The sequence below is a fragment of the Fringilla coelebs genome, assembly GCF_963513975.1.
Source record: "Fringilla coelebs genome assembly, chromosome: 9".
Classification (NCBI taxonomy): domain Eukaryota; kingdom Metazoa; phylum Chordata; class Aves; order Passeriformes; family Fringillidae; genus Fringilla; species Fringilla coelebs.
Window position 1 is genome coordinate 7,482,319 of NC_140067.1, and position 20,718 is coordinate 7,503,036.

The window sequence follows — 20,718 nt, forward strand, 5'->3', positions numbered from 1 at the left end:
CAGGTTGTGTTCATGGTACTCCTACAGCAGTGATGCTACCTCTAAAAAAGTGTGATTGCTTTCCACTGAGCAGGAGGAAGAAGGCAAAAAGAAACAGGGAGGAGAATGATTAAAAGTCTTTTAGGACTTGAGGCTGTTTGATTTTCAAGGTTCAGTTTTAGGTATTCTCACATTGTTGGTGCAGGTCAAACTGTTCCAGGTCTCCTCTGCATGCCTTTCCTCAGACTTCAGCAAATCAAACTCTAGATCAGAAAATATTCCACAGCTAAACCTAAACTTTTCTGCCCACCTCAGTGGCACAGAAGTTATGGAAATGCTGTCAACTGCAGAGCCTTCTGGGAGAGTGAGTGAGCCCTATTCACAGGAATTATCAGTCCAATGTGCCTGATCCTAAGGGACCTGGAAAAGCTTCAAACAATGGAATTCCTCTTTGAAATGATCCTGAACTTTTCTAAACCACCTCTTCCCAGATTTCAGTAGTCACAATTGGTTTTGAGATGAAATAAGTTTTCTTCCTGTCCATCAGAAACACGGCTAAGCTGCAAGGTGAGATGAATCGTGGAGTAATTTTGGGCTCTGCTCCCATTTCATCACACCTCTGCTCCCAGAATCCTTCCTCTTTGCCTGCTCCCTCCTTCAGATCAGCTGTCTGCTGTGGGGATTGATGCTGACTGGAGCTTGTTAAATAAATTGGAAGGAGCCTGCCTGGTAGCAGCCTCCCAAATGCCATGATTTCCATGTCTCCAGACCCAGCTGGCATGGAGTTGATGATAATCTATGACAAAAACCACCAAAACAAATACCCAAAAAACCCCACACCACACCAGCACATCAACTTTCCAGTCTGTAATAGAGTTAAGAGACTTAAGTTGGCTTTTGAAGTGAGAAGTTTGCTCAGTGCTTCCAGAGCAGTAAGGAGGTTAAGTTTTGCTTGTGAGACAGTTTGGCAGGGTCAAAGCAGTGACAGCTGGACACCTCATGGCAGGAATCAGCTCTGTCTGTGGCAAAGATTCCAAAGCCAGTGCATTTCTGTGCCCTTTCTCAAACTTTTGCAGACTTCAATAAAACATTCTCGAAAATGAGAGTGAGTGAGTTATGGCTGATACTGTAAAACTGCTCTCTGAGATGGATTTGACACTGCCTGGGCTCCAGTGCATTTCCCAATGGCACGTCCATTCTTCCTTGATGACAAGTGTGCCATTCCTTTCTTTCTAGAGCACTAACTTTTTTATTATCAGTTGTTTTGGGTTTTTTTTTTGCCACACCAGGACACTGAGTTGAGGGCTCATAGAGGTCAGACCTGCTTTGGAAAAAAACCTTTCTTTTCATCTATAAGAGCAGCATCAGCAGCCAGCTCTGGTGATGCTGTAAATGAGTCCTGATTACATCTAGCCATTGCTGGTGGTGATCACTGAAGAACATGAAACAACTTGCATGCATAACCCCATTTTACCCCAGTAGGTACAGTGTTTATTTCTTAACTGTAGAATGAGCAAAATGTGGGCAGTTTTACTGGGTTTGGAGTGGGGGGTATTTTAGGAGTAGTTAGGCTCAGCTGTGAAACACTGCTATGGAAACGGCATAGGCTGACCCAGCATATTTTTAATTGCATGTTGCAATATGAAACCATTCTCTAATTATGTATCCTCTTAGTGATTTTGTCTCTGCTTTTCTCCAGGAAATATTCCTAACCTAATTTTATGATTTTTGAGAATGCAGTTGTACATGCTACATCCTTTTGCAGAACACTTCCTGGACCTACATTGTCTATATATATCAGAAACTTTAGGGAAGATCTCTTTATTCTGAGTTTCGTGCAGATACTTTGTTTGTGAGGAGAAGTGATCATCTGGGAATCATTCATGTGAACACTAGAGCTCAGATTTTTGAAGATATATGCAGTTTGCTACTTTCTTCCACAGGCACATCCATAATCAGTTGAGTTGCAGGAGATGTGAACAGCTGGTTAAAAATCTCTCTCTTGAATTTCAGGAACCTCCCTGGACCTTGCTATGCCAGAATTTCATCTTCTGCATTCTGTCAAAGCCTGTGACCAGACTTCTGCCTGGTTGGCATTTTTCTGAATGTTTTGTGCTTTTTTTTTCCTTTTCTTGCTGCGCTGGGGAAACACCTTAGGATTGGTCAGGAATGATGTGCAGTCCATACCATGGATCCCATGTTAGGAGCCTGGCAATGTCTGACTTACACTGTGGTCAGACCTTGCTCCTTTTTTCTTAACGTGTTGAGCAATTTCAGAAGATGGCAAAGATTCATTCCCCAGAAAAGTTCTGGATGAGAAGGTCCCTTTGTGAAAGGACCATTAGTGAAAGGTAGAATGAAGCTCCCATCCATCACTGGCTGGACACAGCCTGCTTGACATTTCATCCCTTTTTGTTATCATTTCTTCCACTCAAGAGGGGATCCAGTTTTACTGGTGTTTGCCTCCAGTTTCTCCTTTTGTGCAGCCTGAGGTTCTCAGGTGCTGAAGGAAGCCCAGTCCCCTCTGAGACCACACTGGGGAGGATGCCCTGCCAGCCAATGCTCCCACCATGCAGGGCCACTCAGAATCCAAGCCCACCAGGCTGCAAAGGGTGGACAGGGCAAATTCAGTCTCAGATGTGTGAGAAACGTCCCTGTTTGCCTTTTGGGGCCACTCTTGTGACTGCCAGAGGCAGGCAGAGGCAGTCAGCACGCTGTAAACACGGACTGCCCAGCGCATTCACTCCGCTCGCTGTTGGTGGGAAGGTGGAGCCGTGCTGGGGAGCCAGGAGCATCCCTCAGCCCCGGGGGAGTGCCCAGGCTCTGGAGCTCACAGACTGCCTGCCAGGGGCTGAAGTCACTGAGGAGACACACTGTGGGGCACCAGCCTTACTGGAACACTGAGTGTCCTCACCAGGACAGGGATTCTGCCATTCGACAGGTCTGACCAAGGGCCAAGATTCTTTTCCACTTTGAAATCACTCCAAAAAGAATTTACATGCTTTTTTTTTTTCCCTTTCTTATTTCCTTCCACACATCTTTGTCTGCTGCAATGCCTGAATAAGGTCCAGCTGGTTCACAAATGTCCCTGCACTGCCTGGCTGTTCCCTGCCGTTCCCAGGAGGGAAACTGGTCACACAGTTTGGCACTCAGCGCAGCATGGGGAGGAGGAATGGAGTCTGCTAGGGAGGCCTGGGGAAGCTGCCACTAATGCCTGATGTGTAGAGAGACAGTCAGCACACCTTGAGGCTCCCAAATGTGCTTGAAATCTGGTTTTTTTGGTGAGTTTCTTTCCACCAGAAAGTAAGGGAATCCTTTGCCCTTCCTCTTCTGCTCTTTTAAGGCTGGATTTCTTGGCAGCTTCTAGTTCTGTGGATAACTATTTGTTCCCTGAATTTCCTCACACCAGCTGGGAAGCAAAGTCCTTCTGTGAGCTTTAATGTATCTGTGTGTTTTAATAATGCATTACTGTTGATTTTACACAAATATCACTATTTAAGAACTTCAAAGTCTTTGGTGTTCCCCCCACCCTCCAGACTGTGCTCCTCACTGCTGCTGTTGTTAACACTCCCATGCGTTTCAGCCTTGGAGAAATAAATATTTGTTTAGCTGTTCTCCTGCTGTGCCTGCTCAGTGCATTTGTTTAATGATGACTTCAGTTTGGCTTTGCAAAGGGGTTTAGGGAAATGGATTCTCCCAGAAAAGCAAGAGACTCATTCACAGACAACTTTCCCCGTGTTTGTGCCCTCCTCCTGCCACCCCCACCCCTTTTTTGCCCAGATTAGGGTTTGATTAAATAAATGTGCATGGGCAAAACTTCAAGATCAGCTGTGGTGAGGAGTCAAAGGTTTGCCAGTTGTTTCTTTATTTTTTTTTTCCCCAATCCCTTTATCTTGACCTAAAACAGTGAGTAGAAGGTCAGACTCAGCAAGTACCTGCTGCTCTTTCTTGTCATTACCTAAATTTTCTTTAATCTGTAGTTTTCTTTTTCTCCTATAAAATATCAAATCATATTTTGGCTTATTGCACTTGCTCTAGAGCAAGGCCCACCCTGCTGTTTCACAACATGTATTTCTCATGTTCTACCCCAACTTTCTTGAGTCAAATGACAGATTTTATCTTTTACCCAAGACACTAAGTTGGCCTATGTCATCAGATTTTTTTTTCAAAATCAGGACAATAAAAACCTTCAAAATCTACATTTGTGTACCTAAATGAAGAGACAGCTTTTTATGCCTGGAAATTCAGTATCACTTGGCAAAGAAATGAACAGAGGATTTTATTAATGCCTTTGCCATTTCAAATAATTTTGTACAGTTGAACTGAAACTCTATTAAACAAACACCCACAAACACAAACAAAGAAAAAAAAAGGAACACAGACCCCACCTCCCCAAAACAAAACCTAAAGCCCCAAGCCTCTTAAAGCAGCATAGTAAAAATCCAAACCCTGAAAAGTTCTTAATTTTGATGGGGTTTTTTTTGTTTGGTTTTGGTTTTTTTTAACCATTTATATAACTGTCTTGATAATATTTAAAACACATGTGCTTCCCTTTTGAAATACAGCAAATATAATTTTGTCAATAACTAGACTTAACTTCTGCTAGAAAGCAAAAACCACTTCAGTGAAGTAACACATCAGACTCTCTCTTCATATATTTCCAGCTGACAAGGTTTTAGCCTATTGCAGATTTTTATTTTTTTTATTATGCTTTAGCGCATGACCTGGTGCTTGTGTGGCTGAGTTTCATCTGACTACAATCACTCTGGCCCTCAAAGTCATCCCACTGCTTTTTTATTTGTATGATATTCAGAACCTCCTCCATAATGATGATTCATTCCACAGTGTGTCATCAGCAAATTTTGTTGGCATGCTCCTCCTTTACTGTGCCAAGAACTGTGATGAAAATATTATGTAAGATTCATCTCAAGAATCATCTATTAGGATTTCTACTCATAACTTTCTTTTAGCCTGATTAAGATAATGGGAAATAGGAAAAGGATTTCATGTGCAAACTGTATCCCAAAAACACCAACTGTACTCAGCAGATACTTGCACAATTTGTTTTTAACGGAGTCGCTGAGTTCCATAATCTTCTCAAATGTTCCATATCAGTAACTGAGTCTCCTACTCACTGAAGTACTTCTGTCCCTAATGTCTTCCCTGAGTCACCTCCTCCCACATTTTCCTTGTTTTTCCTGTGCCAAATACAGCCTCAGAATTAGCTTAGTCCCTTTGTGAGTGATGCTTCTGCACACAAAGCCCAATATCCTGTCCTGAGCCATTTGTTCTCCTGTCCCTTTGTTTCCATCAGCAGCTGATGCTCTCATGCATTAAAAGTTCCACTGCAGGCATTTGTTTGAACATGAAGCACCATCCACTGAAGTTGGTGCTCACTTGGCTCAGGAAGCAATCCCCTGAGCATCATCATCTTCCTCTGTTTCTGAAATTTAACTGAGGCCAAAGTGTCCCTCTGTCTCAGGATCTCAGGAGCCTTTTGAAGGTTTATTTTTCAGGGAACCACAGAACATTCCCTCTTGTAGACCTCTTTAAGTATTTTATCCCATATATCAAATTAACAGTTAATTTTCCCAGCATTCCTTATGAGTGCTTTACTCCCTCTCCCACAGGTATTCAGAATATCCTGCAGGCTTCTGCTATGTAATTTGGCAGAAATTATAGGATATCTACATAGAAGAATGCATCCTGTGTACAAATTACCACAAAGTTAAATATTATGTTACCAAAAAGACAACAAGTTGCATTTGGAAACACCTATATATAATGCTAATAAGAAACCCAATTCCATTTTATTCTAATTAAGCTGGAAAATCTTTCTTTTTACAATATGAGAGAGACTTCAAGACATTCAGAATGCTAATAAACCCACAGGTATTTCTACTTTTTATATCTCCTGATAGACAGTATTTATCAAGAATTGTTGCTCATTTCGGTATTAACCTGATTTTCTCAGTCTAGAGAAGTTCAACATTTTGAACCATTGCATCCCATTTCTTAAATACAAAGGAAATTTTATTTTCCCCAGTTTTGGTAAGAGATGGATTTCATAAATATTCACACTGGGTTGGCTAGAAAGGGGAGCAGCCCTAAGGCTCCATAGGAGGACCCTGGACAGCTCAAAGAATTCACCATGGGCCCAGGGACTGAACAATGAGCTGTGTTAAGGGTCCTTTGTGTTTCACTGGCAACATAAAATTCCTACAGCAGGAGATGTAATGACCTTTTATACAACAGATCCAAGTTGGATCGTTTTTTTTGTGGTTGTCACTAGCTTGTGCTGAGCCCAGATTGGCTCAATCTAATGGTTATGAGGTTTCTGAATAGAGTCTGAAAATCAAAATGAAATCAGAATCCATTTTTCTGTCTAGTTGGTAGGAACAAGCTCTGAGACTTCAATCAACCTGAAGATGAGCTGCCCTTTAGTCTCCAGATGTCACGCCTTCAAAGGAGAGCTAAAACTCATTTATGGAAATGCTTGGAGTCCTCCCCTCCACCCCTCAAATGAATAGTCATAAAGCTGCAGGGTTCTTAAAGCCAGATCTTCAGTAATAGCACAAAATACTGCCTTTTATACTGTGCTGCTAGTGCTGTAGAATAGTGAGGTAGATTTTTCCACCCAGAGAGCAACACCCCCTTAACATTTAAGTTAGTGAAGTGGAAATTTCTGTGACCCAATTTAAGAACCAGTCAAATGTCTTAGGTGAGAAAGTTTCACCAAAACATAAATGCCACTGTATTTCTGCTCTGATTAAGAGTCCAGGTGAAGGGGTGGGGGGAACGGTGATGACAGAGGGGAATGCAGTGGAGACGAAGGAATCCAATAGCCAGGTGATGGTACAGCTTAACTCCTGAGCAAGGGGCATCTGGAAGGCTCACTTTCAACTGCTGCATGTGACAGCCTTGCTTTGTGTTGTCTGAGAGGGAAAAGCTGATATTAATGGTGAGCCCAGATGAATTTTGTGAGAGTCTGCCAGGCGTCATTCATAGCCTGTGCGCCAGAACTGCGCTTCCCCTCCAGGCCATGAGCAAAAACCAGAGCAGTCTATACAGTACAAATGAGGTCTGGCAATGTGAGTGAAGCTGCTCTCTCTCCTCAGAGGCTCCTTCCCTTGCTGCACTCCTGAGCTCTCCTGTGTCCCTGTTCTTGCTCCTGCAGTCCAGCACGTCGTTCAACAGGGATGCTGTGAAAGCTGGGACGGGCCGGCGCTTCCTGGGCGGGCTGCTGAATGACACATCCTACTGCTACACTCTGGAGGTCTCCTTCTACAGCTACATCCTGGGAGGAGCTGCTCCTGCCGTGCCCTACACGGAGGAAGCCTGTATCCTTTTGAAATCCATCCCCTCGCAGCGCACGTGAACCAGGCACTTAAGGTAAATACTTCTGTCTTCGTAAGAGTTTGCTGAGATAGGAACACACACAAGTGGAAATGTGAGTCTGCTCTTGATGCTTTAATTTCCCTCATATTGATTCTCCATACTGTGGAAATTCAAGAAGAGAAAGACATTAGATCAAATAAGCCATTTCCCTCTTGTAGGAGATTGTCTCACACACTTGTTATGGGAGCTAGTCCTGGAGAGTCTGTGATCCATTCCCTTCCACAGTCTTCCATTTCTTTCTTCATTTCTCTCCTTATTCCCTCATTAGCGCTGTGTTTGTGTTATTGTTTTAAAAGCAAGTTGAGAGTGCATCTTTGGTACTGAGTAAAACATCCTCTCTGCCTTTGAACTGCAGCCAAAAGGATCCATTAGGTTCTGCAGCTGCCTCGAGGACAAATCTTCAATGCCAGTTGACAAAGAAATAGAAGTCAAATTGTGAAAACAAAACCATCAAAGTTGTTGGCCTTTTTGAGTGCTCAAATAGAAGCGGTGTCTCATTCCTCAAAAAACACATATCCATCTGGCTATCTCAATGTATCAGCAATTTGTAGAATTGTTCTGACTGGTCTTATGATCTGCTTTTATGTTTTTCTTTTTCTTTTTGTCACCGTGCTCAATCAAACAGCCAGCGCCCATACTTCAGCACTGGGTGTGTTATTTCATTTTGTCATTCTATCGTGGCAGCTTTTGAAATTTTCACAGGTTTAGAAACACTGCAGAGGGAGAGAGATTAGCTGTGATTGCCTATTTACCTCTCCACTGCATTTTGGAAGTTGGGGATAGCAAGGGAGAAATTTTCATATGAGATATAATTCTTCACCATCCATGTATATGGGCTCTCAGTGTGGGAACAGGAGCAAGAAACAGGGAGCAGGGAAAGGAATTGTTTGTCATTTGGGCTTTTCTGGTTTGACTTCTCCACTGAAAGTGAAATTTGGGGGAAGGAGGGAGATGAATATATTAAAAGTGATTTACCAGGCTTGAGCATTTGGAATAGAAGCTCTTTTTTGGCCAGTAAAGTTAACTGAAGGAAAAGCTCCTTGCAACATGCACAAATGTAGTATATCTTGCCACTGTGGAAGAAAATGTTGTTACTGTTAGGTTTAGGTATTTATTAAGTTGGTATTTCGGTATTTCAAGAACCTGTGCCTTAGTTTTACCTTTAATTTTCTTCCTCACTTTCTGCTCCTGCTGAAAACTACTTATTTCTCTTCCTTATTTATCAAGAACAGTTTTTACAGGAAGGAATGGAAAGAGCCCCTATACACGTGAGATCATGATTCCCTTGGATGTGTTTTCCTTCATGACTGGTAGATCAGGCTGGCTTAGTCTCCTTTCCTGTAAAGATTCCTGGTCTGTGCTTCCCATGGCAGAAGTTTCACCTCCATTTGCCTGGCGTGCCTTGCCTGCTGCAGGCAGAGGTGCTCCATTCCCTGCTCATCCCATCCCCAGCTGGGGCACAAAAACCAGGCTCCAGAGCAGAGAACCTTCCTGGAGCTGGCACAGGGAAAGCTCCAGCAGCAGCTTGGTTTCTGCAGTTAGGGTTTCACCCAGCTGAGTAGAAAAGGAGGAGAAGCAGGTTTTGGTTGGCCTGGCAGACAGCAAGCAGAGGAGGCTCTTTGCCCATGGAGTATGCTCCACTGGCACTTTGCCCTGGAAGGTTTTATTATTTCCTTTTCAGTGTAGGAATTCTATCCAGAATGCTGCCTGCGAGGTCTTTTCCTCACGTGTGCAGTTTTCTAGTTAGTGGAAGCAATGGAGCTGCTTGGAATAGTCTCTAGACTGGTCTGATCCAACACAGGAGCAGCCACTGGATTGATGCACATCCTGTCCTGGCAGGGGAGGAAGTTTCACATCACTGAAGTGCCTGTGACCGAAAGTAAAACAATTGCAGAACATTCCAATTTAGCCTGGAACAGGCTATTTGCAAGTCAGTGATTAATTAATGCTCGGATTTTTTAATGGACCTGAACCAAAGACACAGGCAGTCAGCTCATATTGGCCTCCAAGGACAGGGCTGCTTTAGTAACTATCTACTTACATGCAGGCAGCAACTCAAGCAAATAAAGGAAGAAAATACAGCAAGCCCAAGAACTGAATTGATAGCATAAGCATTCTGGAAATCTGCCTTTAATGACGTATTTCTTAGAACTTTGTTTTCCCACTGTGATGTCATTTGGTTGTGTGGGTATTTTTTCCTTTCCCCTTCCCTTTTTCCCTTTCCCTTTTTCCATTTCCCTTTCCTTTCAGTGGAAACAGTATCAGGGAGGCTAGGATTGTTCAAAGCTTCTACTGTTGGATGAAGAAGGGCAGACTGAGATTCAGGCTCAAATTCAGGTCACCCATGACCATGAAAAGAGACTACAAAGTGGTTCACACATCCAGAACTAGCCATACTGGCTCCTTTGAGAGAACAAAACCAATTAGGATCTCCAGATTCTGCAAAATATTAATTTAGCCTAATGTTGTTCCTGTTGACAGGTAGAAAAACTGAACAGACTCTGAATAGTCTTGTGTTTGCACTGGTGACAAGTAACGATACCTGTCAGCATCTTTTCTTTACAGCATTTGTGGCAAACAAGATCACAGTACTACTCCCTTTCATGCCATTATATAAGTGGATTAGGTGTGTTGGTGGGTTTTTTATCTCTTTGTGTTCTCCAGGTTTTACATGCTAACTGTGATCCATACAAACCTCCGTGTGACAGTAATAGATATATTTTAGCATTGGGTGAGATTATCTATTTTTTTTCAGATTTGTGTGACTGACTGAAATATACTTTGTATTTTCTGAGATAAGTGGATACCTTACATGCATGAAAATGGAAGACAGACTTTCAGTCTAAGTGTTTGAATTCTCACCATTAGTGTGGACAGTAACTTTTTTCAGTAAGATAAGTAAGAAAAAAAGGATGGGAAGGTATCATTAGAAGTGGAAATCAGTTTCAAATTACTCCAGTTAGTATGGCTGAATGTTCTAAATGAATTGCTTCAGAATTTAGAGGATGACACTTGGAATATTCTAAAAACAAATTGGCTACTGAGGCTGCACTGTTTAAATGAAATCCAGAAGGGAAGGGTCTTCCTCCAGCCTGTGCAGGCTGTTTGTGTTTGTGGCATATTTGGTGGGATAACATCATGCAGAGTGTTGAGTTTCTGGCCTTTTCTAACACAGAGAATGAACGTGATTGCATCAATGTCTCAGGCCTTGACTGGCATGGTATCACTAATGGCTAACTGCTGGAGTTCCTCTTGTATTTTCACCCAGCAAACAAAGCACTTAGACATTCCTGCAGAGCTGTGTCTGCCTGCCAGGTCTGTGTCTAACAGATACCTACCTGGAGTGTGAGAAACATTAGGGATATGTTCTGTAAGCTCTGCAGAAAACCCCACGATAACACGTGCTGCAGATAACAGTGAATGGACTCTGTTTCAAAGGCATAATAAGAGGATTGCAGGCTTGTCTGTTTCTCTCCTGGAAGTGGACAGAGAAACGTTTAAAACCCTTCTCACACATGCACACATTTGGTGGTAACTGATTAAAAAAGGCAGCACAACAACAGTTAGCTCGGCACCAGGTGAAGGAGCTTTAAAATGAGCTGATATGCTTCCATTAAATTCCATGTTTTACTAGGCATTTACAGGGCTTATGACATGAGGCTTGTAAACTGCTCTGTAGCACTCACCAGCAGCAGCTGAGCTGTCTCGATTCACACCAGCCTCAGAGCTGGGCAGGGAACAAGGGATAGAGAGGGGGAGGCAGGAGGAATGCCCAGCTGCAGGGCTGAGCCCTGCTCTGACAGCACAGCCAGAGCTGGGGCATTCCAGTGTCCCACTACAGCTGGGAAGAGCAGCCATGGCAGCCTGACCTGAGAGCAGCCAGCAAAGGACTCTCACACCAACAGCTCTAAAATCTATTTGGTTCATTTCTTAGAGTGTTTGAACTGGATCCTTGCTGCAGAGGATAACAGAGAATATAAGGATTTTATTCTTCCACAGCCCAGGCATTAGGCAGCAAAGCAGAAATGGTGGAGACCTTGCAGGAACTGGTATGACCATAGCTGTAGGGGGGAATAATCACAGAGATGGATGGGCATCACAATTGTCAGCATGTCCAGAGCTTTTTTGGTGTGTTTTTATCTCATTTGCAAGCTTCCTCCAGGTGGAGAAGGACCCCATCCAAAGGTGCACTGCTGAACTCTCTCTCATTTGTGGGCATAAAGATGTATTTATGTGGCTACAGCCACAGAATGAAGGCTTGGATTGACTGGAATCTCTTCAAACACCTAAGAGGAGCTCACATCCTGGGCTCTCGACACAGAGACCACTGGGTTCATTCTAATTCCTAACTTCAAGCAAAATATCTGCCTGCTGCTTGACTGGGAACTTGAGAAGTTAAATCCCTGGAGGAGACAGTCATTTGTTACATCCAGATTCCTTTTAAAGAGTACTTGGATCTCAGTAAATGCCTGTCCTGAGGAAAAGGAATCTGTATGCAAACTACAATCCTAGTAAAAGCATCTATAACTTTTAGAGCTTCATGTACCTGCCAGTCCCCTAGGGCAAATGTACTTGGTTATTTTGGGCTTTTTTACATTTCTTTTTTTGGCAACTGCCTGTCCAGATCCTCCTATCTCTGTTAGTGATATCCTTAAGAGAAGATCCTTATGAGACAGATTATGGCCCTTGCAGGTTCATTCCCAGCCAGTAAAGGCAGCATTACTAGCAAAAGCCAATGAGGTATGAAAAGCTGTGCTGATAAAGCTGAGGGAGCTCTGCAGAGGTTATCCAGCGTGGCTTAGGTTTGAACTTCAGTTAGAGGTTCTTGCCAAGATGATTTCAAAGTAAATCAGGCACATATTCAGGGAAAGGCATCCAGAGGTCTTCTTCTGCTGAGGTCCTAGAAACAGGCTCCTTTCTGTGTGTTGCAAAACGTGGCATTAATCCTAATCCTGCAGATTTTTCTGAGCCACCTCCTTGCACGTCTTGGTTGTTTCTTAGTACCCTGTTTAGGGCTGGTTTGGAGGAGAAGAAACAAAATCCTCCTTTCTGCTCCCCAGTCTGTGTGAAAGTGTCAAGGTTTACAGCCACAATTTCAAATGCTCTTAATATTACTGGAAGCATAGAGTTAAATTATAGAGTTGTAAAGTTACTTTATAGTGATAATGCTGTCAAGCATCAATATCTCTGCCCCAGGGCACCATGGAAACTCAGTTAATGATATAAGAAGCTGATATTTTTCAGGGTTGCAGCTGTTGGCTCATACCCAGAAGGAATCTGTGTGTTTGTTCGTATTGGGTATATACAGTGGGACCTGCTCAAAGAAAATTAAGAAACACTGAAATTCTGTTTAATGAAGTGCAGTGGAATGAAAGTACAAGGCAGCACATGGTGCTGCAGCATGCACACCTCACTCTCTCAAAGGGCTCAATGGAGGGGACAATGCTGCACAAAAACACTTCTGTAGGGGAGGCTGTTTGTGGGGGAGAGTTTATATTTATGTAGATTTGTTTATCTGGTTGCCTGTAGCACTGACTGCGTCAATCTGTCTGGGAGTGTCAGCAGAGAAATGGAAATTTAGGGAAGTGACTACAGTCAACTTAGGAATATGCATAATTTTTGTAATGGATTTCTTAGGATCTGTACCTCAAAGTGCTTTGATAGCCTCGGATGAAAGATGCTATAAAAGTGGAAAGTGTATTATAAAGGTGCTTTTTTATTTTAAAGAAAGATTTTTTTTTTTTTTTTTTTGCTTAAATGTAGAATATCAGTCTTGGAAGGCATCTTCAAAATGATTCAATTTAACCATATGATTCCAGTTACCTCTTCTTTCTTCTTGTGTATGCATATTTCTTTCCCAGGGATACCAAGGTACAGGGGAGAGAACAGATGGTGGTTGTGGGATGAGACTGTAAGCAGGATGCATATTCAGACTTACAGAAATGCCCTCAAGTCAGTTTCAGACACGAATAAAGGAGTTTGCCTCCTTTGAAGAGCAGGAAGACTTGCGTAGCTGTGAGCCTGGACTAGGGAATTTGGACAGGTTGACTTGAGAACCACCAATATTTACAACTGGGACCTTGTGGACAGCTGGAGCGTGAGCATCTTAGAGACACATGTGCAGATACCACCCCTGCATCCCAGCAGCTGTCCTCAGCTCAGAGCTGCCTCAGGATGTGCTCCTCAGCCTAGGTGGGGCTGTATCAAAAAGGTTTTGATGGTAGTATATTAAAAAACACCCCATAAAATTTGCCAGCTAATAATAAGCATCTTCATAATAATATTACAATAATAAACATCATAGTGATAGGCATAACATTTTTCTTTTAGTATTTCTTTTGTACACAGGAAAAAATAACTTAGACCAAGCACAAGTTAAGCTTTTGGTGAAAGGTTGGAAGGTGAAGTTTATCACGTGAGTGATTGCAGGTTTGTGGGTAACATAAAAAAGGGAAAGCTCTTTCCAGACTGCCGCTGTCCTTCTTGGAACTGGCTTTCCTGGATTTGAAGGCCTCTGTTATGAGCTTTCTTTTCCTTAAACATGCATTTTTTTCCTTTTTCTTAGAAGCAACTTAGACAAAACTAAGCATATAGAACTGATATGAGGCTCTTGGGTGCTCAGAACGCCATACAAATGCTATTAGATCCGTAGTTAAAATAATTCTTTGGTAAATGTTAAATTCCTATTAGTAACACTTGCTAAACTTAAGTGCAAGGGAAAGGGCAAGGCTAATCTGAAAGGCAATGGAGAGCAGGGCTTAAAATATATTAACAATTTGTTGGAAATGTCTGAGGGGAGTGGTTATTATTAGTGTCTGAGGGCTGGAGACTTAGGTGAGGAAAGGGCTTTAGACAGTGCTGTGCTTTGAAGCTTTCCCAAATGTCATTGGGATTGAAGAGGGAAAAAAGCCATTCAGAACAAGGTGTTTTTCAAAAAGCAATAAACAGCCAAATTGCAGTGCCTCTGGGAGAGGTCTCTCCTTTTCTGCCAGCCTGTGCTGGTGTTTGTGTGTTGTCTCCATGTTTGTCTTCTTTTTCCTCTTCTCTGTGTCTCTTCAAATCTGGCTGAGCCTTCTCCCCTGCCCCTGTCCTGCCTGTGTTCTCACCATCTCGTTGGCATCCAGGTCATTAACCCCACCCCAGGCCTTTCTGTCATCTCATGGGGCTTTTTCCAGGAGGTGTTTCACTAATCAGACACTCCCAGGCTCGTGGTTTTGTTCACTTTTTTACTGTTTTTCACCCAAACTGCTCCTTCTTGTTTTCATATTGTGCAGCTATCAGCTTGGTTACTGTTGATTAAAGGGAATTCTAGGGTGGGAGCAGAAGCTCTTTTTTAACATCTACTTCTTTAGTCTCAAATACCAAGGTTCTGAAAGAGGATCAGAGGTGATTTTTAGGAAACTCTGCCAAGAAACAAGCGTCTTTCTGTCTGTGTGTCTTTCTCAACTGCTTGACCAATTGCAACTGAATTTGACAGTGATAAAGGTCTCAGAGATATTACATTCCTATGAGTTTCATGAAAAATAGCTGGCTGAATGAGCAGAGAGACCACAATTAATCTCTCCAGTAGGGACAGCTGCATGTCTATTGTTAGAAACCAGAGGAGGACAGTAGGCATGAAAGTCACAGGAAACAGATCCAACATCTCCTTTTCTTTCTGAGCATGCCCCTGGTGAGCTGAGACTTCACTTTCCTTCTCTCTCTCCACTTTAACCCCTAACCTCTGTGAAGATCCTAACAAAGGATATCTTGTGACATTCTGGGAAGCAAACTGCACCTTCCCCATCAAACCTCTGCTGAAAGAGGCCAGAAACCTGTCAGGTTTGAGCTCCCAGGTGATGAGAATACCCATCCAACCCAAGCCCAGTACAGGCCCACCCTAAGCCAGCTGTGTTTCTTGTCACCTAGAGGGGAAACTTTGTCCACAGTTCAGAAAAACAAAGCCTGGGCATGTCTCAGGCAGAGCCTAAAGATAACCTGCAGCTTTGATCTAGTGCTCAGAAACCTTTGTGTTTTGATAAGAGCAAGGGTGGGTCGGATTCTCCCATGCCTCATCTCTTAAGAAGAGAATAGCCAAATCAGCTCAGATCAAAATCAGTCCTCTGCAGTGTCTTGTCTCTGACAGAGGTCAAAATAAGGTGCCTGAGAAGAATTTAAAAACAGAATAAGCATGTAACTATTTTCCCAGAATATTCTTTGGTTTCCAGCAATTAGTGGATTTGGGATCCCAGAGCCAGAGTTATTTGAATTATTAAATCATTCAGGTTGTAACAGACCTCTAAGATCATCAAGTCCAACCAGTGACCCAGCACTGCCAAGCCCACCACCAAACCCTGTCTCCAGGTGCCACGTGTCCTTTAAACCCTTCCAGGAATAGTCACTCCATCACTTCCCTGGGCAGCCTGTTCCAGGGCCTTACAACCCTGCCTGGGAAGAAATGTTTCCTGATGTCCAACCTAAACCTCCCCTGGCACAACTTGAGGACATTTTCTCTAGTCCTATCACTTGTTACTTGGGAGAAAAGACCAAAACCCACACATTGATTATATCTGAGATAGCAGTCAGTGGATGTGTCTCCCATGAACCTCCATACATTTTTAGCATCCACAACTTTCCTTGTTATGGATTTCCATAGCTTACTAATGACTTGGTTGTTTTAAGCCTACCAGCAGCAAGCTTTGTTTTGTTATTCCTACTGTTACCCTGGGAGCAGCATTGACCATCAGCCACCTGTATTCCACATTTGAAATTTCACATCTTACTTAGTTATTTGCTGCATACTTACCCTCTACATCATAAGCAGAAAAATATTACCAGATCAGGTAACCATGTCTAGAGTTGGTTTGTCATCTCACATTTTTTCTCTGGTTATACACAAGTGTTTGGGTTGCCAAGTAAGGAAGAATCAACTCCAGTGACCCCAGGGGTATTTGTTGTGTGATTTTTATTTGCATTCAGGATGAATGGCCCTCTGGTCACATGAGCAGCAGGTATAAGAACCAAACAAAGAATGAAGCTTTCAGTTTCAGAGCACAGACTGTAAACATCATATGTTCAGATCCTGATGCAATTAACACTGTGCTTGCTCTCCTGTCCTGTTGGCTTTTTCCTGGTACTTAGGAGGCATTCAAAACTTCTTAAATGAACTGAATTCCTGTTCAGCATACACTGGAGTTTTTGGTCATCTGGTTAAAAGAATCTGGCAACCAATGCCTATTTAAGGGATTACATTTTTGAAAACTGCAGTATCCCAAATACCTTGCTTTGTGTCATTATGACTGGTGTGCAGCAAAGCAAATTCTGGATAACATGCCCGCACCGTCAGGTTGCATCCATGATTCTGTCAGGCTGGTTATTTATTTCTCTGGAACTAAGCAATCCTTATTAAACCAGCAATTGTCATCTGATACCGTAAAATATCAAGTGATAGGTGACAACCATCCATCTTTGCTCCATCATCCAGTCCCACAAGAAATCCAGTATGAATGTTAGCTGCTCAAGACCTCTCATGTAGCAAAGAGGATCTGCAGGGCAGTGAAGTGTCATGAGTAGCCAAAACTTACACTGATCTGGCTTCTCTGAACATTTGGCTGGAGCAATATTGGGGGGATATGTAAAAGTGAGATCTCTTCCCACCACATCAATTCATGACAGTTTAGTCAAGATAGGGAATGGAAATGGCTCAGAGGCTCCAATTGTCTTCCCAATGTCCTTCTAGGAGAGAGGCATCTGGACTGCCAACACTCTACATGGAGTCAGGACTGCGTGATGCTGCCAGCCCAAGGGGAGGGTTTCCAGTCCTTCAGTCCCCTTATTCCTGCTTTCAAGCCTTTTGATCACTGTGCTTCTGTGAATTTCTTCAGGGTCTGCTGTGTGCCTAGTTCTGTTGGCAGAACACAGCTTCAGGCTCTTTGTCTCTTCCTGTGCAGCAGGGATACCTGCACTTGAGAAGATGCCCATGACTGTGCCTGTTAGCTCTCTCACAGTCTCACATTCTTGCTGTATACTGTGAAGATTTGAGACTGGGCTATTCCTGGGCCAACAGGGTTATCATCCTGGTGTTCCTTCTTCCTTGCTTAATGATTCTTCTTTGCACCACATCCCTCACGCTTCTGCCAAGCAGATTTCGTTGCATTGACTTTCTTTCCAAAGCCTGCCCAGAAGGACAGCTTTCCTTCATCCAGGACACAGAAAGGGCCTGTGTCTCTAGAACCATCAATATTTTTCTTGAGATGATAAATGAGCTGCCAATAAACCGAGGCAGCTGCCAGATCCATCTGAGAAACAGACCTTCAGACCGATTTATCCGTGCTTGGTTTATTCATGTGTCTGGAAACTTTTGGGATGCAAACAGAGGGCTAACCACTCTGATGCAGCCACTTAGAATTAGATGGTATAGATTGATGCAGTGGGAGTTTATGGGCTGGTACAGATACATTAGCTATTACTTTGTGCTCACCTATCTCAAACAAGAAAATGGCCTCATATTTGTCATAGGGAACACCACAGAAAAAGAACAAAGCTTTCAAAACAACGCCTAAATTGTCATACTTGCTGTATCATTCAGTTTGTTTTTCTTCATCTCCTCTGGCCTTTCTTGCCTTTAATTCAGGGTTTTGCATAATCTGGGAAACTTGTTGTCAGAAGTTTTCTGAGGAGATGAGGCATGGCTGATTATATTGTGCCTGGAGGGATGGGAGCAGGTTTTGTGCTTCAGTGAGTGAGGTTTGTAGGGAGACCAGTCTGGTTTTGAACCAGATGACACAGCTGGGAAAAGCAGCCAGCCTCTGTGTTTAGGATGCTTTGCTGGGCAGCAGGCTTTTGTGTGTTTGATATACATTCACCCCAAAACTTCTGACCTTTTTTTTTTTTTGGTTTCTACCAAGAAGATCTCTCAGCAGTATTAAGTTTGGGCAAGTTTGATGAGAACAGGCAGTTGAGCAAAGGAAAGGGACTCAAGAAATTCTTCTGCTGGGGGCAAGACTGACTGGAGGAAGTGTAAATATTACTGCACTCCAGAGGGTCTGTCTGGGGAAGTGACCACAAAAAGCTCCAGCAAGGAGAGAATTTCAGCGGGCACACCATCCATATTGCTGGAAGAACCCAGCTTAGGGACCTGTGCGATGCAGGAGCTCCAGCTTTGGGCCCGGGGGGACTGGACGAAGCCCTGGGCAGGAGGAGAGCGAGGAGAGCGCTCGGTGTCGCCCCGGGAGCAGCAGCCCGGTGCCTTTGCGCATCCCCGGGGCCGCGGCGCAGGCGGGGCCGGTCCAGCCCGAGCGGCGCCGCTCATCTCCCGCTTGCTGGAGCTCAAGTGCCCTCTTCTGGCACCGACCGTGCCGTCCCCCCGTGGCAGCCGGCTAAGAGCAGGGCATGTGCTCCTGATGGTTGCTAAAATCAGGAACAAAGAAGGTTTTTCTCCCTCTGCTTCCCCTGTGTGTCCGGGCTGCCCCGGCGGTAGCGGTTGCAGGATATGGAGCATCCCTGTTGCAGCAGCCTGGCCAGGTCCAAGCTTTCCTGTGACACAGGGCTGTGAGGAGATTGTGTTTGCATCCCAGCTGATTAAACAAGGATACTTTTATTCTCTTTTGTCTTTTTTCCCCCTGCCTTCTCTGTTGTAAATCTGTAACTACCTTGATTTACATCAGCTGAGATTGAGGTGGCCTTTTCCTGCTCATGTTCTCTGCTCTCTGTTGTACAAATCCTCTCTTGGCTATTCCTGACCTGTTGATGTCAATAGTTTTCACCATGAATCCCAATGGGATCTAGATTTGACCTCTATTGATTACCAAGAGAGAATTGGCCATGAAATGAGGGGAGAGGGGAATGTGCAGCAGCCGTCAGAGGAGTCCCCATCCTGGCTGGCGAAGGAAAGTTTGGATATACACTTGTTAATGTCAGTTCAAGGTTAGCAGTACACAGCACAGCAACTGCATCTGTCTGCAGAGGCACTTAGAATCAGCCTTAAGAAAAAGGAGTTTCCTGCACTGCTTTATCACATCAGTTACCATCAGAGGCCTTTGCATGTGCTTTGGATTTTTCTCCGTGTTTAAGGAACATTTCAAGCCATAATTGATTATAGCCGAATTTGTGTTACAAAGTAGGGAACAGCAGGTCAGGACATTTATGCTATGAGACAAGACTGAGCCTGATTCCCATTTAGATGCTTTACAGCAGAAGGGTGGTGGTTTTTCCCCCTGGTTACAAGCAGTGTCTCAGCTATCGAGTGCAACGCTGTATTAATAATTCTGTACTTATCGTGAGCCCTCTGAATGCAAATCCCTCACACGCGAGCTGGACTGGCATAAACCACTTTGGGAAGCACACACACAATTTATGCTGCCCTCCACTGCCTTCATGTGGAGTAAAAGGAGCTGGAGTCAAGACTGCCAGGTTTTGCAAAGTGCCGAGCTGAAAGTGAAAATCCAGCTACTCCCTTCAAGGTGAAAAGGACATAGGAGATCCTGGTGGTTTTGGTCTGCCTGAGGATCTTCCTGCAGTGATCCCTGATCTGTTATATGCACTTCTAAACCGTCATATGCTGGCATTGCTTTTTCCTGATCATTTCACCATTCCTTTAGTAAGGTCTCAGAACTGAGGCTCGGGAAATGTGCCTGCTAATAATGTGATTTTATTTAAACTTTGTGCCTGTGTTTCACCTCGCTTTACTTCTCAGTGCTGGGTGCTTGGATGGAATTTAGGCAGAGATGGTCTGTGGTTGCAGATAAGTGCAGCACCCTTGCAGTGCTGTCAACCAAACCCAGGAGTGCAGGGACAGGTAAGAGCATGTGCCAGGAAATGAGATGAGACAAGCTAAGAGTTTCCAGCCAACAGAAGCTGAGATATTAAAGCAGTTAATATGAACAGACATAACTGAAGAACATAGACAATACTCAAAATTTACCTGATGACTTTTAAAGTGATTACCTGAAATATGACCTGAGGATAAAGGGAATATAGTCATCTTCTAACATTTCACTTTAAGGCTGCTGCTCTGCATAGGCAAATTTACATGCGTGAGTGTATGCATACATTAGATATGCACATATAGCAGAACTTTTTTTTCTTCAGTACATTCTCAAGATTCATGAAGGAAATGAATGATGACAGCAAGAGAAACTTGCAGGCCTCCCTTTGTGTGGGGAAGCTCCAAGCCAGTGAACAAAGATGCCCCTCTATCAGGCCTCTGCAGACAGAGCTGGAACTGGAGCAGCCCGCAGGAATGGTGCTGAGAAGCTGGTACAATAACCAGGCAAAGCAAAGCAGAGCCTAACAGGATGACAGCACAAGGCACCAAAAATAGGTGGCTTTTGTATGACTATAATAGCACCACCTGCTTTCAGA

General features: G+C 43.6%; 1 protein-coding gene across 1 annotated transcript in view; it reads left to right on the plus strand.

The window, feature by feature from the left end:
• Positions 1-20,718, plus strand: part of AGBL4 (AGBL carboxypeptidase 4) — a gene marked incomplete at both ends in the record, with an annotated part of 878,788 nt that overhangs the window by 794,294 nt on the left and 63,776 nt on the right. Inside the window, one exon of the mRNA XM_084210960.1 lies at positions 7,157-7,319. Within this exon, the coding sequence (XP_084067086.1) occupies positions 7,157-7,319 (163 nt within the window). The remainder of the gene's footprint in view (positions 1-7,156; positions 7,320-20,718) is intronic.